General features: G+C 39.7%; 1 protein-coding gene across 1 annotated transcript in view; it reads left to right on the top strand.

Annotated features, from left to right (window-relative positions):
• Positions 1–16,846, top strand: part of rasgrf1 (Ras protein specific guanine nucleotide releasing factor 1) — a 706,856-nt gene that overhangs the window by 257,245 nt on the left and 432,765 nt on the right. The window contains exons 4-5 of the mRNA XM_060924009.1: positions 8,960–9,052; positions 14,057–14,310. Of these exons, the coding sequence (XP_060779992.1) occupies positions 8,960–9,052; positions 14,057–14,310 (347 nt within the window). The remainder of the gene's footprint in view (positions 1–8,959; positions 9,053–14,056; positions 14,311–16,846) is intronic.

Raw genomic sequence — 16,846 nt, 5'->3', positions numbered from 1 at the left:
GCTGTTCCTTTTTTGTACCTTTAACTTTTCCAGCCTCTTATTGCCCCTGTCCCAACTTTTTTGAGATGTGCTGTCATGAAATTTCAAATGAGCCAATATTTGGCATGAAATTTCAAAATGTCTCACTTTTGACATTTGATATGTTGTCTGTTATATTGTGAATACAATATCAGTTTTTGAGATTTGTGAATTATTGCATTCCGTTTTTATTTACAATTTGTACTTTGTCCCATGGAATCGGGGTTGTAAATCAAATGGTGCTAACACCCCCCCCCCCCCCCCCCCCCCCCCAGAAATCAATTTTAATTCCAGCGTTTAATGTCAAAAACAGGACAATTACCAAGGGGGATGAATACTTTTTGCAAGATGGTGTGTTTGTACACACACACACACGCACGTTTCGAAATTAACTACATACTTAACTACAAAGATCACTACTGACAAATAATATATTAAATTCTAGTTTTTAAGCCAGAATTCTCCTTTAATGACCCACCTAAAGAATGTTTTTACAGTGTCCAGTCAACCACCTTTGCTGTTTGTTATTCTCCATGGTTCCAATGCTTTTGGAGTATTCATGCCTCTCAGCAGTCCAATGACATCATCTGTAGTTATCAATTCAATATTATATTATATTTTTTCTGGCCCTAGTGCAGCCCCCAGTATACAACGAACTACAGGCACTTGACATTGAAGATCCATTTGCTTCCATTTTAATGCTTTGTTTTTCCTCATGATGTTGTTTTGGGTACATATGAAGTATTGTAGGATGGTTTTATTCCAGGTTTGTCATGGCATGTGCTTTTGAAACTTCTCACTTGTGTACCCACTTTTTAAGGATCGAAAGCATAATGCTTTGTCCTTTAATAACCGTCTGGGGTCTGAGGGTATTTTCTGGCACTCTAATGATTTTGGTATGCTCTGATTTTGTGTCAATTTCAATAAATCTAAGCAGTATTTTCAAAGTCATATGACTATTTAGCACAAGTTCAGCTTCAATAATATCTATGTAGTGTATATATATGTCATGATTATACTATAAAAAAAAGACAGATAAATGACGATGTTGTAAAATGCAGTTTTAAAACTGTGTTGGAATCTGTGGAAAAAACAAAACAAAAACATGACCTTACCCATTCTGTCAAATCATTTTGGTCACTTGAGGTGATTCTGTTCAGTCTTAGGAATGTATCAAGCACAAAACCTTAAATCTGCTCCACTGATTTGGACAATTAACTGGCAATCATAGCATGTATGTCCTATTGTTTTGGGATAAAGGGTTGGCAGTGGGAGGGGTATTCAATGAGAAGTGTAAAAAATTTTCATTCCATTCAATGAGAAGAGTGAAAACCTCTCCCACTGCCAACTCTTAATCCCATCAGATTAAGTCTTAATCCCATCAGGTTAAGTCACAATAGATAAGGTAATGTTTTTTTTTCACACATTACAACACAGTTCTAAAACTGCTTTTTACAACAGCCTCATTTATCTGCTATTTAACTTTATTTTGATATTTGACTCGATCCAGTGTGTCTTGAAATTAACTCTTATACTGTTTTACTCAGTTCAGAGCCACAATTAACTCTGTTATTCTGTTACACAATTACTCTGTAATTTTACTCCAACTCCAAATTTTATTCTCTAAACTCTAAATAGAGCAAAATTAAAAAATTTTGAGGAAAATACTTTTAACTCTGGAAAAATTGCTCAGTTATTTTTCCTGTGTGCATGCATATTAACTGATCTGCTCATAAGAAATAGGAGAAATATTTACACTTACTAGAGTTGATCTTTGGCTGGATTGAGTCGAAGTAAAAAAAAAGGCACCGTTCATCAGTGTTGCAGTTCTCAAGATTGAATTGAATTGCTGTCCTGAATCATGAATTGAATCATGAGTTGATTTGCTGACCTGAAATTGAATTGCTGTCCTGAATCATGAAATGAATCATGAATTAAATCACTGTCCTGAAATTGAATCACTGTCCTGAATCACCTGAAACACACAAAATCTGCCTGCTATCTCACAACAAGTTTTACCTCCAAATAACCTAAACTATGTCTGACAAATTTTATCCTGTTTATGGTGGGTGTTCCCATGGCAAAACAGAGACCATTAAAGAGTGAAAATGATTATCATGGCGTTACCATGCGAATAGTCTTTTATGAATGCGTAAGTGCACACTCAGCACTCCGACTCTGGTGTGACGGAGTAAAGTGACAAGTTTTATGTTTCGTCTAATTTAGGTAATTTAAAAACTATAATATTTGGCAGTGGGCGCAGGAAAGCGTAAAGTAAAACATTTCTGTCAATATGTTTATCATGCTTATATGATGAAAAACTCATGAAGATATTTATCTAAATGCATGACCTACTCATTCTAAACCTATTGAACTTTTCCCACGAAGTTCTCAACCCCAGAGGGTTAAGTCCACCTTTTTATGTTTCTGTGTGAACATATCACACGCCTCTATTGTGTGGTTTTTACCACAAAAGAAGCGAAGCTTTGCCTTCAATGATAGCTACTTATAAACTGTTTGTTTTATTTCTGTGTTGTCTTGTTCTGGAAAGTTTGTGATCGTCATGGCAAAACTGCTCCTTCTCCTGGCAGATTTGATGTTAGATGTTGGAGTTAGTTTCTTTGATCTGGTTATTAATTTATTGTTTGGGACTAGTGTTTCATCAAAAATTGGGTTCAGCACAGTTTGTGTTTGATTTTCAATGAATTCCAGAAGGTCTTTCCTTACTTTGTGGTTGTGAATTTCTTTGTAAGTGGCAAGCAGCTGTTCTCTATTTGTCATCCAATTTAAAAAAGTAGTTTTGACCCAGTAATTTTTAAATTAGTTTGAATTTTCCAGCTTATCCACAAAATCAACTTCCTGTATTGTATTATTGCAGCATCTTAAATAGAGTACATATAAATAGGACCATCCTCTGCCCTTATACCAGATCATTTAATGCTTTGTCCATTAACGATGATGCTTCTGCACCATGCATTGTGGTGTTTTCAAAATTCTATTCTCATCGCTCATTTGTATCTTTCATTTGGATTCATATGCAAGCAACTGCATACTTGCATACTATCTGTTTTGTTTTCCGTCTTGTTCAAAGGCCTTCATAAAAGATCTGCACTGAAGAGGATGTCCATCAAAAACAGGAATTTCTCTTACTGGAGGAAGATATAGCTTTTATTATTTAATTTACCCTTCTCATGACATCTGCATGCACATCATTGAGTGTTGCTGAACCTCTATTTTGGTAATGCCTTGCATTTGGGCTTTTTAGCTTCTGTTTTAACGAGAGGTATTAATGGATCATGTTCACAATTTTTTGCCTTTTGTGTCATTTGAATGTTTGAATTGAAATGTTGCAATAGCTTTGTATTCAATGTATATTTATTTTGGTGGATATTCAGAGCTAATTTCTGGGATTTTCCTTTGCTTTTCCTGCAGTGCTTCAGATTTCACTACTGTAAGACCTTGAGTTTAGCTGTCACACCCACTGCCCATTCTCCATCTCCGGCAGGTTCATGTACTCCACTACACACCTTGCACTACTCTTAGCATGCACCTCACTGCTCCCCATCACCTGAGTATTAATCATGGAGATCTGTTTACAATCACAGCCACTTTACTTAAGGACTCTGCGCGCACACACTCACAGATTGAGCTTGCTCATACTGTTCATACCCAGCCATTTGTTTATCTTACCAGTTTCCAAGTGTGTGTGACCTGTTTTGCTTTTGACTCTGTATTTTGGATTTAGTCCAAGTTATCCTGCTTGTGCCCTAGTTTACCTCTGCCTGTTTTGACCATGATTCTGCTCACTGTTTTGGATTTGCTTGCCTGATTGAACTTCCTTTAAAACCACCTCTAACTGCACTTGCATCCCCTCACCTTGTGCTTGGTTCTTGTGACAGAATACCTTGCCATGACGTGGACACAGCAGAGAGCGAGCCTGCACAGCACTCTTGCCAACTAGGGCTAACTCATGAGTGAACAGCAACAATGTGTCCATGCTATGGAGGAGAAGCTCATGCAGCTAGCCGATGCACTCTCACAGGTGTCTCTGCCTTGCTCCACACAAGTACCACAGCAGACCCATTCAGTCACCACGAGCTTGCTGATCACTTGTCCAAACAAGTTTGCTGGGGATACCACCCAGTGCTATAGCTTCCTATTCCAGTGCTCACTATATTTCGCAGCCCAAGAAGGAGCTTCTGATCATGATAGTGTGGCTCAGTTCATGAACTTAGTCACAGGCAAAGCTCTCCAGTGGGCCACCGCTTTCTAGGAGCAGGGTGGCAGATCCATACTAACTTATGAACTCTTTTTTTTTAATGTACAGAAGTCTTTGATCATGCTCCAGAGGGGAAAGATGTCAGTGAAAGTCTCCTGGCTATCTACCAAGGATCATGGTGCATGGCTGAGTATGCATCTTGAGGTCTGCACCTTATTAGCAGGTGGAATGAGCCAGCTCTGAAAGCTGACATCCTCAAAGAACTCACCTGCCCTGATGACGAGGTCACCCTGGATGCACGTAGTGAGCTTGCCATCCACCTTGATCACTTCATCCAAGGCCGGTCCAAGGTGCCATGTCTCGCCATCTCACCAGCTCCATTAACCAACCCTGAATCCATGCAGATTGGCTGCACATGGCTCAGCCTCACAGAGAGAGAGCGGTGACGATGCAAGCACCTCATATCTAGCTGCCTACAGCACCACAAAGCTCCCGTCAAGGAGGCAGTGAGAGAGAGAACGCTTGACATATCTCAGCCATCCCCAGTGAGTCAGTTTCAAGGTGACAAATCCTTGACATTGCAAGTGAAAATAGAACTCTCAGGTTCCCAGTTGTTTTCACAACCCTGATGGACTCTGGAGTGGCCACAAGCTTCATCGATCAGCACACAGCAGAACAACTCCAAATCCCTCTCCTTCCTCTTGCCATACTTTTGCACATTTGGACCATTGATTTGGGACCCATAGGTACTGGAATAGTGACCCACTGTACCTCCTTGTTGAACCGTCAGGTCAGCAGTCTGCACCATGAGACCACGAGTCTCCTGGTCACCTCTAGCCCATCTCACCCCATTATCCTGGGTATGCTGTTGATGGAGCTACATGATCCAGTCATCTCATGGGCAGACTGCAGAATTATCTAGTGATACTCATACTGTTGTAAACATTGGCTTCAGTGCCCATCTCTGCCTAGCCTTGACTACAATTGAAAGCCCTGAAACCTCAGACCAAGTCAGGATATCCAAAGAGTATCATGAACTCATGGAAGTGTTCAGTAAAAAGAAAGCCAGTGGCCTTCCCCTGCACCATCCTGACAACTGTATTTTTGACCTACTTCCAGGCACCACTCCACCTAACAGCTGCATCTACGCTCTCTCTCTCACAGAACAGTGCGCTATGGAGGAGTATGTGCAGGAAGAACTAACTCAGGGGTGCATTAATCCTTCTATCTCTCCTGCGTCAGCAGGATTTTTCTTCATGGAAAAGAAAGGAGGGGGCCTCTGCTCCTGCATTGACTCTTGAGGGTTCAATCCAGTCTCTGAGTATCCATATCTATGACCACTCATTTCCTCAGCACTTGAACAGTTAAGGTCAGCTAAAGTCTTTACTAAGCTGGACCTCTGGAGCACCTACAACTTGGTGTGCATCTGTTCTGGAGATGAGTGGAAAACAATGTTCAGCACAAGTAGGCTGTATGAATGTATGGTCATGCTGTATGGACTCTCTGGCACACCATCTGTCTTCCAGTGTCTGATAAATGATGTATAAAGGGACATGCTTGGAAAATTTGTCATCACTTACATTGATGATACCGGGAGTTGGCCTAGTGGTTAACATGTTTGCCTCTCAACTGGAAGATCATGAATTCTTCTCACAGTCAGGTCATATCAAAGACCATCATAAAAAGGGTACTTACTGCCATCTGGCGAGGCACACCGCAATACAGATATGAGTAGGGAATCAAACTCTCATGGTTACCAGAGGACCAGCCCCCCCCCCCCCCCCCCCCCCCCCACTGTAACCCTAGCTGTGTAATAGGCAAGAGGCTGAGGGCTACTGAAATGGAGATCACCACTGCCTGATGTGCCTTGTGGCATGGGAAGGACTTTGATACATTGTCAACATCGTGATTTACTCTCTGTCCCATGAAAGCCATGTCTCTTAGGTTAAGCAAGTTCTCTCATGTCTCCAGTCTTACCAACTTTATGTGAAGAGTGAAAAGTGCAAGTTCCATGTGTCCACAGTCACCTTCCTAGGTTACATAATCAGTCCTAAGGGAGTTGCTATGGAGCCATCCAAGGTCTCCGCATTCATGGTCTGACCCATTCTTCAAAGTCTCAAGGACCTGCAATGCTTTCTGGGCTTTGCAAATTTCTATCAATGTTTCATTCATGGCTTCAGCACCACTGCTATGGCCCTTCAGGTCCCTCCTCAAGAAGGGAGCCAAGAAGCTCATGTGGAACCCTATGGCAGAAGCAGTGTTCTCTGCCCTCAAGACTACATTCACTTCTGTGCCCATCTTGAAACACCCTGACCCAACTAAACCTTTTGCAGTTGAGGTGTGACTTCAGACACATGAGTAGGTGTGATTCTATCACAACATTTTGGTGAAAAGTCCAAATTGCACCCAGTGGCCTTCTTTTCCAAGAAACTATCCCCTGCCAAACAAAACTATGACATCAGGACAGATATAGGGAACTGCTGGCCATCAAGTTGGTACTGGAGGAGTGGAGACATTGGCTAGAGAGCATGAGCCACCTGGTCACTATTTTCACTGACCACAAGAAGCTAGATCACCTACAGTGGTGCTTGAAAGTTTGTGAACCCTTGAGAATTTTCTATATTTCTGCATAAATATGACCTAAAACATCATCAGGTTTTCACACAAGTCTTAAAAGTTGATAAAGAGAACCCAGCTAAACAAATGAGACAAACATATTCTACTTGGCCATTTATTTATTGAGGAAAATAATCAAATATTACATATCTGTGAGTGGCAAAAGTATGTGAACCTCTAGGATTAGCAGTTAATTTGAAGGTGAAATTAGTCAGGTGTTTTCAATCAATGGGATGACAATCAGGTGTGAGTGAGCACCTTGTTTTATTTAAAGAACAGGGATCTTTCAAAGCCTGATCTTCACAACACATGTTTGTGGAAGTGTATCATGGCATGAACAAAGGAGATTTCTGAGGACCTCAGAAAAAGCGTTGTTGATGCTCATCAGGCTGGAAAAGGTTACAAAACCATCTCTAAAGAGTTTGGACTACACCAATCCACAGTCAGACAGATTGTGTACAAATGGAGGAAATTCAAGACCATTGTTACCTTCCCCAGGAGTGATCGACCAACAAAGATCACTCAGAGAGCAAGGCATGTAATAATCGGCGAGGTCACAAAGGACCCCAGGGTAACTTCTAAGCAACTGAAGGCCTCTCTCACATTGGCTAATGTTAATGTTCATAAGTCCACCATCAGGAGAACACTGAACAACAATGGTGTGCATGGCAGGGTTGCAAGGAGAAAGCCATTGCTCTCCAAAAAGAACATTGCTGCTCATCTGCAGTTTGATAAAGATCATGTGGTCAAGCCAGAAGGCTATTGGAAAAATGTTTTGTGGACAGATGTGACCAAAATAGAACTTTTTGGTTTAAATGAGAAGTGTTATGTTTGGAGAAAGGAAAACACTGCATTCCAGCATAAGAACCTTATCCCATCTATGAAACATGGTGGTAGTAGTATCATGGTTTGGGCCTGTTTTGCTGCATCTGGGCCAGGACGGCTTGCCATCATTGATGAAACAATGAATTCTGAATTATACCAGTGAATTCTAAAGGAAAATGTCAGGACATCTGTCCATGAACTGAATATCAAGAGAAGGTGGGTCATGCAGCAAAACAACAACTGTAAGCACAAGTTGTTCTACCAAAGAATAGTTATAGAAGAATCAAGTTATTGTTTTGGAATGGCCAAGTCAAAGCCCTGGCCTTAATCCAATCGAAATGTTGTGGAAGGACCTGAAGCAAACAGTTCATGTGAGGAAACCCACCAACATCCCAGAGTTGAAGCTGTTCTGTATGGAGGAATGGGCTAAAATTCCTCTAAGCCGGTGTGCAGGACTGATCAACAGTTACCGGAAACATTTAGTTGCAGTTATTGCTGCACAAGGGGGTCACACCACATACTGAAAGCAAAGGTTCATATACTTTTGCCACTCACAGATATGTAATATTGGATCATTTTCCTCAATAAATATATGACCAAGTATAATATTGTTGTCTCATTTGTTTAACTGGGTTCTCTTTATCTACTTTTAGGACTTGTGTGAAAATCTGATTATGTTTTAGGTCATATTTATGCAGAAATATAGAAAATTTGTGAACCCTTTTTAGAACTTTCAAGCACCACTGGTATGTATAACAAAGAGACTGAACCCACATCAGGCCAGATGGGCCTTATTCTTTACCCGGTTTCACTTTACCCTGTCTTATCATGCTGCTTCTTGCAATTCAAAGACCAACTCCCTATCCAGACAGTATGATACCAATGGGCTGGAGTCTGTACATGAACATATCCTGCCCCCCTCATGCTTTATTAATGTCATTATTGACTGAATACTTGCGTGCACCTTACAGTACCTTATCATGTCCCTGCCAATGCTGCAGATCTCACATATGTTCCTCCATGCCTCAGAGGTTGCCTGATAATTTTGCACAATGTTCTGTTTTAAAATAACTAATTTTTAACATGCCTTTGTTACTTGGTTTCTATTGGTTTCTACTCTTATTTATTATATATATATATATATATATATATATATATATATATATATATATATATTATATATATATATATATATATATATATATATATAAGCTATTTAGGAAGAATTAACCATTTAAACCATTGAGTGTATGGGTTACTATAAGTCATTTACTTTGGCAGATTGCCGGACTGCTTAAAGACAATGAGAAGATCCAGTGCAACCCCACCAGTGTCCCCAGTGAAGATGACTCTGAAATCAAGAAAATTAAGAAGGTAAGTGTTTTTACCATGCATGACAAAGAACTTTTAAGGGGCACATTAGAAATACAGGGAGATTTAAAGTTCCTACTTTTTCACTGGAGATACTAGTTCCTGATCAGTCAACAGAGCAATCACAGCAAGCGAACACTCAAAACTAACAACTTACAACCAGGAAGAGTAAGAAACTGGTCATCTACATTATCAGAATGAGAGATGGCATTCTTTGCAGTTTGTTATGCTACAGTAGAAGACATAATTTCAGCTTTTTAAAAACAAAGATAACATTTGTTTGAAAATGTGTGGAAGTTTGGTGAGCACTAAATACCTGCCAGGGATGGTGAGAATTGGGTGGATACCTTCTTCTGCACATGCATACACATGTTGAGATCTTCAACAATGTCACAATGTTCTCATATGACTTTGTTTTTAATATGGCCATTATTCTTTGGAGCCTTTTCGAGTTCCTGCTGGGTCCATGCTAGTTCTGAATGACCGTCAGTTATCAAGTGTTCACAGAGCACAGTGACACATATACATAATTAGCATTCTGTTTCAACTTTCCTAAATGCCATGGGTGGTAAAAACAAGCAAACAAATGAAAAAAAAAAATCCTGGATAAGCTGTCACAATGTCCATAAGACCCACTGAATAGAAAGGTATGGAGATGACAATCACACCACTGAGTTGGGCAGTGTTAATCTTGAAGAAAATGGAGGTGGTCACGGTTATGCCCAAATAGCAGCAGCACAGTTTCTTTAGCAGCATTCGTCCATGTAATGTACTGTACATATTACAGTCCAGATGTTCCTTGTACTGTGGCATGACACAGTGGACCTGGGCGCTTGGTCAGACTGTAGGCCATGGTTATAAATGTCCACCATTCAGTGGGCCAATCTCTGTTTAGACAAGTTAGCTTCCTGTGTGTTTCCCCATGATAGTTGATCTGATGATCCAGTTGCTGCTATCTTCTCCAAAGACTACCAGAGGGTGCATGTTGAGCATAGCAAGGAATACTCAGCATGTTCCACCCCATGGAACATTGCAAGGTCAGTAGATTGTTTAGCAAATGTAAGTGATATAATTTTGATCAAAAACCCAATATTCAACCATAAGGTCATTCCAGAGCCACATGTCAATCAGTGTCTGTAATGTGAGTGTACTGACAAGGCATGCAGGTCTTCTGGTTTTTGCTGACGGGATTGCTCACAAAAAGTCAGTCCCATTTCATGTTGATATCCTGCATGAGCTCTGAAGGGAAGCTCTAAAGATCAGCAAAACCCAAAAAATAAACTCCTTTATACTGACAGATAATATCCATTCAAGACATGTTCGCATGCTCAATTGTTCATATTTGTACCTGTATACTGTGTACAAATTTTATTTTAAAATAAAGTAGTGTTCCTGGGCACTGCCATCTCACTCTCTCCGAAGTTCAAATATTGCGCTCTGAGTTCAAATTACACCAAGATTGTGATGTCATTTACACAGCACATGACTTACAGAGGCTGAGAAGATCTAGTGGACACATTGCTTTTAAATTGTTGTAAACAACCCTGAAGATGCCCAAGTGTTATGCATTTGGCTTGGCTGTAGAAATAAGCCAGATCATTGAAGCAGTGAATACACACACAAGTAAACAGTGAGCAGACTCATACCAAGTCTTTGGGAGCATTTTGCTGCCTATGAACTCCATCACTAGCTCCTCGCAGAGTTTTTTTTTTTTTGTCAAAAATTTTAAAATTTCTATGTATTTTGATGTGACGTACTTTTATTTGATTTTATTCACTGAGAAAAGTGATATTTTTAGATAGCAAGAACCGCATTGCTATGACAATGACCGTTGTTTACTAGTATCTGTCAATACTACATATGCGTTATTTAGCCAAGTAAGATTTATACTTCATGGAAGTGCAGTATTGATTTGTATATTTTGTTGCCAGTAAAAATCTCATGGTTACAGAAAATTTCTGATTAGATTTTTAGCATTAGAAGCCTTTATTTGTCATGTATACATTGCAGCACAGTGAAATTCTTTCTCTGCATTTAACCCATTTGAAGCAGGGAAAACACATGCACATGTGCATGCACACACAGAGCACAGTGGTGCCTGTGGATTTATTTATTTTATTTTATTTTTTTTTTAGAATTAGAAGCCTTTATTTGATAGCTCTCTGTTACTAAGGGAAACGGCATAGTAGTGAAACGGTAACATCAGAAGCGCATATCTGGTTTCAGTGCAAATGGTTACGGCTATGTAAGTCTATTTTTAGCAAGATCATAACTTTTAAAATTGATAAACTATTGTTATAAAGTTTTATTTTTAATTTAAATGTGGGGGGGGCATCAGGGCACTTGCTGTGATTTGCAAATGACATTTATTTTTGGGTTTTGTTTGACTTTAAAGGAGTCCCATACAATGGTGACATTCCATGTTGGACTGTGGTAGACAAGGTTTGAGGCCTTAGCAAGACACCATCTATGATGCTTTAATGCACTACAATGGTTACCACATAGATTATCAATATTGATGGCCAGTATTTGCCATCTATGAGTCCCTGTAAGAAGACAATTAGGAATGAAGTAGTACAGTGGATCCAGATGACAGCGTGCACTCCATTTACAGAACAATACTCCACTGCTCTTGCATTCAAGAAATTCTCTTGAGTAACAGTCCTCACCTACTCTTCATTGCATCCAATTGGGACAAGCACACTTTTTGGTGAAGAGGCTGTAATGATGTCCCATTTACTAGTGAGAGCAGCACTGGACACAATCAGTGCGTTTACATGCACATCCAAATCGAGCTGCTGTCGGTAATCGAGCTAAGGGTCCCAGCAGGGGTGCCAGAGAAATCCAATCCTACATGCACACAAGGAAATCGAGCTATTGTGTGAGGTACATTGTGCACCCGAGCCACAGGTGGCGCTACACGCCCCATCGTGTTGGTACACTTCCAGTTGTCATCATGAAGAAGAGCTATTCAAGAGTATAAACAAAGTTATCAGCAGTGTTGCCAGATACTGCTGACGGTTTCCAGCCCAAAACATGTTCAAATCCGCCAAAATGCACTTAAAACTGCCCAATCTGGCAACACTGGCAGTTCCATGTTCACAAGTTCCGTGCTCAAGCTGTTAGGCTTGCTCTAACAGACTGTATGGCTACAAACTGTCCTGCGCAGACCACTGTTTTGTAAGACAACTTATTTTGCACAATTGTATATTTTTCTAAAGTCCATTTTTTGCTTACAAAAAAATATTTTTTTTTTGCTTACAATTTAACTTATGTCTTAATAAACACACAAAAAGTTCAATTGTTTTGTTTTTATTGACATTCTTCAGATGTTGGACATCTATATACTATACACACACAAATACAATGACTTGTTTATGTACACAATTCACAGCTATGCAACAGCTGTACAGATGTATTTGGTGATGCAGTAAGTGAGCTAAATTTTAACAGTGCAAACAATGCCACAAAAAGAAAAGATTCATGCCATTGTCATGATTCGTTGTCATGCTGACCGAGGCTGTTGTGTTTCCCGCTTGTGGTCTTGTCACTCGTCACTTCCGGAAGGGGCAGTGCAAGTAGCTCGACTACATAGCTCGATATGGTTTACATGCACTAAGTAGCTCGGCTAAAATCGCATAATCTAGGTCGTGTAGCTCGATTACGAGAAATCAAGTTCGGTTCGATTTCAGCCTAGCTAAGGTGTTTCCATGGCATTTAGAACTTCGATTTCAGTCGAGCAACGGCAGAAATTCGATTTTCTCTATGTGCATGTAAACGCACTGAATGACACAAGGTCAAACAAAACTGTATGGTGTACAATGTGGACAGACTTAGTGGTAGAATATGCGTGCAGTAGACAGTGAGGCCATTTGTGACCCAACACTACCTGATCTCGTGGCCTGTCCAACTCCGCCAGGGAGAACCACAGTCAATAAAGGTCAAACTGTGGCCTGTCAAACTTGTGCTAGATGTGGGATCACATGTGAGTGTCCACTGCAGGTGTACCTTTCTTTCTTTGATGGTACTCCATCTAATGGGGCTCCGATGGAAAAACTCCATGGGTGAGGATGCATCTCTGTCTGTGGTATTTGGAGTGTACTTGCAGGGTGATGACTCCTCTGATTTTCTTAATTGGATAGAAAGAACAATTCTTCATGTTCATTCTGGAACATGGGGTCTATCAATTGCGCTTATGTCCAAGAGGGAATGAACATCTTGAATAAGAGTGGCAAACATGGTGGTTTTTAATATTGATATAGCTGAGAAGCACAATAATGCTGGTGCTGACCAACCTTTGTACCCCTGCAACACTGAGATCAGAACCAGCTGCTCTGATGTAGTCATTGAACAATGGGCAAGGTTTTTGGCTTTAAAACATCCTTACAACAAACCAAGTGATTCATGGATTGGCTCGACAAGACTTTTTTTTGTGGTGTTGCTGGTAAATGGAGTAAATTGGAGGCAAAAAGGTCCCTGCTGTGGTTATGGTGAGTAGCAGAACAACTGTTTTTAACTAACATGTACAGCATGGACATTATAGTATAGTTATATGTTTAGCAAGTTGACAAGGGAACCAAACTCAAGATGGTACTTAATGGCTCCAAAAGGTACAAAATACACAAAACATAGTCATGAAGTGATGAAAGATGACAAGAGATGATGGAAGTCTTTTGCAAACTTTGGGGGACAGGTCTACTGAATCCCACCCATAGTCACAAGCTGTTATGCAGATACTTCCATGGTGCACAAGGTCCAATTTGTATGATGCTAGAAGAAGAAACAGTGACCTTATGATAGTGATATTTATATAAAATACTGATCACATCAGTCACTTTGTGGCTTTATTGATGGTCTGGTCATGTGCCTCACACACAAGAAAGTATCCAGGTGATTCTCATTGCCCCTGGCAGAGAACATATAGGCCAAAATTATTTAAGTGAATCAACTAAGTGATAATGTACTCCAAACTCTACTGATGTTAGACTGCCTTAAAAACCTGTTCAGGTACAGAGTTTCTTGCGTGGTTGGATGTGTCGGAGGAAGTGGAAGACCATTATCCAGGATTACATTCGCTCACCACATGCTGAAAGCATGAGGAAGAGAAACCAGGTGGTATTTAGCATGCTGGAAGCTGAGGCTGAGTACGTCCAGCAGCTCCACATCCTTGTCAACAATTTCCTTCGTCCACTCCGCATGGCTGCCAGCTCCAAAAAGCCACCCATCACTCATGATGACGTCAGCAGCATTTTTCTCAACAGGTATGAGAATGGAGAACTTGTATTGAGGGATTTTATGCATAAGCTTGTTTATCTTTCATATATTCCTCTCTTCCTTAAAGGTGTTTAATATTAAATCTTCTTTTCACACAATGTGTAGTTCTTGTTTTCAAATCCTTTTGCCTGTAGATTCTCACTTCTCTTCTTCAAGGGTCCACATTTTTCACTACTAAGAATATCTGCAGTCTTTTTTCGATACAGCTGCTGTATTTTCTTTCCCTGTTTCCTTGCCAACATTTTTTCAAAGAATGTTTTTTGTATAAAGACAGTAAAAAGAGGCTGTTTGCTTTAGATCTGCTCAAAATCCTCATCAGATGACAAGTGTAAATAATGTCTTCAGTGCTTCAATGCGTTGAACCATTTAAATATGTTTAGCGCAGTATGCTCTTTTTCCATTATTAGTAATAGTTTTATTTCTGAGAAATGTAGACTAGTAAGCACTCTGATAGAGAAGATTGTAAATTTAGAGGAGTGCATACATGAGAGAGGATTAGCATTCATTAGATGGACCAACACACAGTACAATGTGAAAGTCCAAAGGACTCAATGCAGATCTGAGAAGGAGGATCATAGATTTACACAACTCAAGAATGTCTCTTTGAACCATTTATTTATTTAAAAAAAAAACCCTGCAGATTCCAAGATCGTCAGATCAAACAATTGTATGTAAGTGCAAGTTATTGGGAGGTGTAGCTGCTGGAACACCGTCTACAGTCAAACAAGTTTGATATCACCATGGGCTGAGAGGCTACCATTTATGAAAGAAGCCCCAGCTCCAAAATTCACACCTTCAAGCTCAACTAAAGTTTGCAGTCGACCCTATAGACAAAGAAAAAGCCTTGTGAAGGAAAGTTTTGAAGTCAAATGAGACAAAGATTGAATTGTGTGGCTACAATGGCCAAAGGTACAGAGGAACACTGTACCAGCTGTTAAGCATGATGGTAGCATCATGCTCCAGGGCTGTTTTGCTGCCAGTAGAACTGGTGCATTGCACAGAGTGGATGGAATAATGAAGAACCTCTGAATTCTTCAGCATAACTTCAAACTGTCAGCAAGACTGTTGAAACTTGGACACATTGGGTGTTCCAACAGGACAATGAACTCGAACACGTCAAAGCTGGTTGTGGAATTTATGAAGTAGGATAATTTGCAACTTAAAGTCATGACTTTAACCCTATCGAACACGTGTGTACTGTGCTTAAAAGTCAGGTCTAGGCCAGGAAACACACAAATGTATTTGAATTCTAGCAATTCTGCCAAGAAGAGTGATCAAATCCAACCACCATTCTGCCAGAATCTTGTTGATGGCTACCAAAAGCATCTGGTCAAAATGAAACTTGCTAAGGGATATTTAACCACATATTGGGTGTCCTGTAAGTATATTTTTGACCCTGTATGTATAATTTTGACTCTGTGTTGATTTCAGAAAACCCAAACTAAATTAAAATTTATACACAAAATTATTATTTTGTTTCTGTTAAAGATGTATGTTGAACAATCGTTCTGCCACAGAAAAAGATCAGTTCAAATAAATTATTGAAAGCACAATACTGCCATGACATTCATGTCCATGATGACATTCATGTTTGTGTATTTCTGACTACTTTTTTGTGTGCAAATTTGCCATTTTAGGTCAGGACGGTATCCAGTCCACTCAGGACGGTGCTGCTCTTATTTAACAAGAACCGTGAACTGGAAGCATCATCATACCTAATGATAACAATTCTGTAGACACTCTAGGCATTTGGAGATGAATTTAAATATTTTAAAAGTGTTTCTAATTAACGTAACAAATATAAGCCACAAAAAAGAAGTCTGTTCAATAAGTTCCATAGTGTGTGTGTGTGTGTGTGTGTATACATGTATAAGTAGAACCTATTGTGAATTTCTTTGCAAATTTGCAGGCTCCCTCTACAGTTATTTTAAGAGAAAAAGCAGTAGTTGCTGGTGTCTTCAGCATTAACTCTGATAATCCAGAAGAGCATCTGAAAGCAGTGTTTATATCTATTTTAGACGGGGGGTCAATCTGAATATGACAGAATATAACAGCAGATACATTTCTTGATTTAATCCTGATATTTGGCAGTAAATATAGAATGCAAAGTTACACTATCCCAGTCTGAAACTGCAGTCCCCTCAGAAAGTATTGGAACAGCAAGACCAATTCTTTTGTATTTCCTATACACTGAAGACATTTGGATCTGAGCTCAAAAGATAAATCTGAGATGGTACAGTGCCTTGAAAAAGTATTCATACCCCTTGAACTTTTTCACATTTTTCCACCTTACAACCACGAACTTAAGTTTTTTTTTTATTGAGATTTTATGTGATAGACCAACACAGAGTAGCACATAATTGTGAAGTGAAATGAAAATGATAAATGGTCTTCAAAATTTTAAACACATAAAAATCTGAAAAATGTGGTGTGCATTAGTATTCAGCCCCCCTGCGTCAATACTTTGTAGAGCCGCCTTTTGCTGCAATTACAGCTGCAAGTCTTTTGTGGTATGCCTCTACC

The sequence above is a fragment of the Neoarius graeffei genome, chromosome 6 (assembly GCF_027579695.1).
Source record: "Neoarius graeffei isolate fNeoGra1 chromosome 6, fNeoGra1.pri, whole genome shotgun sequence".
Taxonomy (NCBI): domain Eukaryota; kingdom Metazoa; phylum Chordata; class Actinopteri; order Siluriformes; family Ariidae; genus Neoarius; species Neoarius graeffei.
The sequence above is the reverse complement of the archived record's forward strand: the minus strand, read 5'-3'. Positions and strand labels throughout refer to the sequence as shown.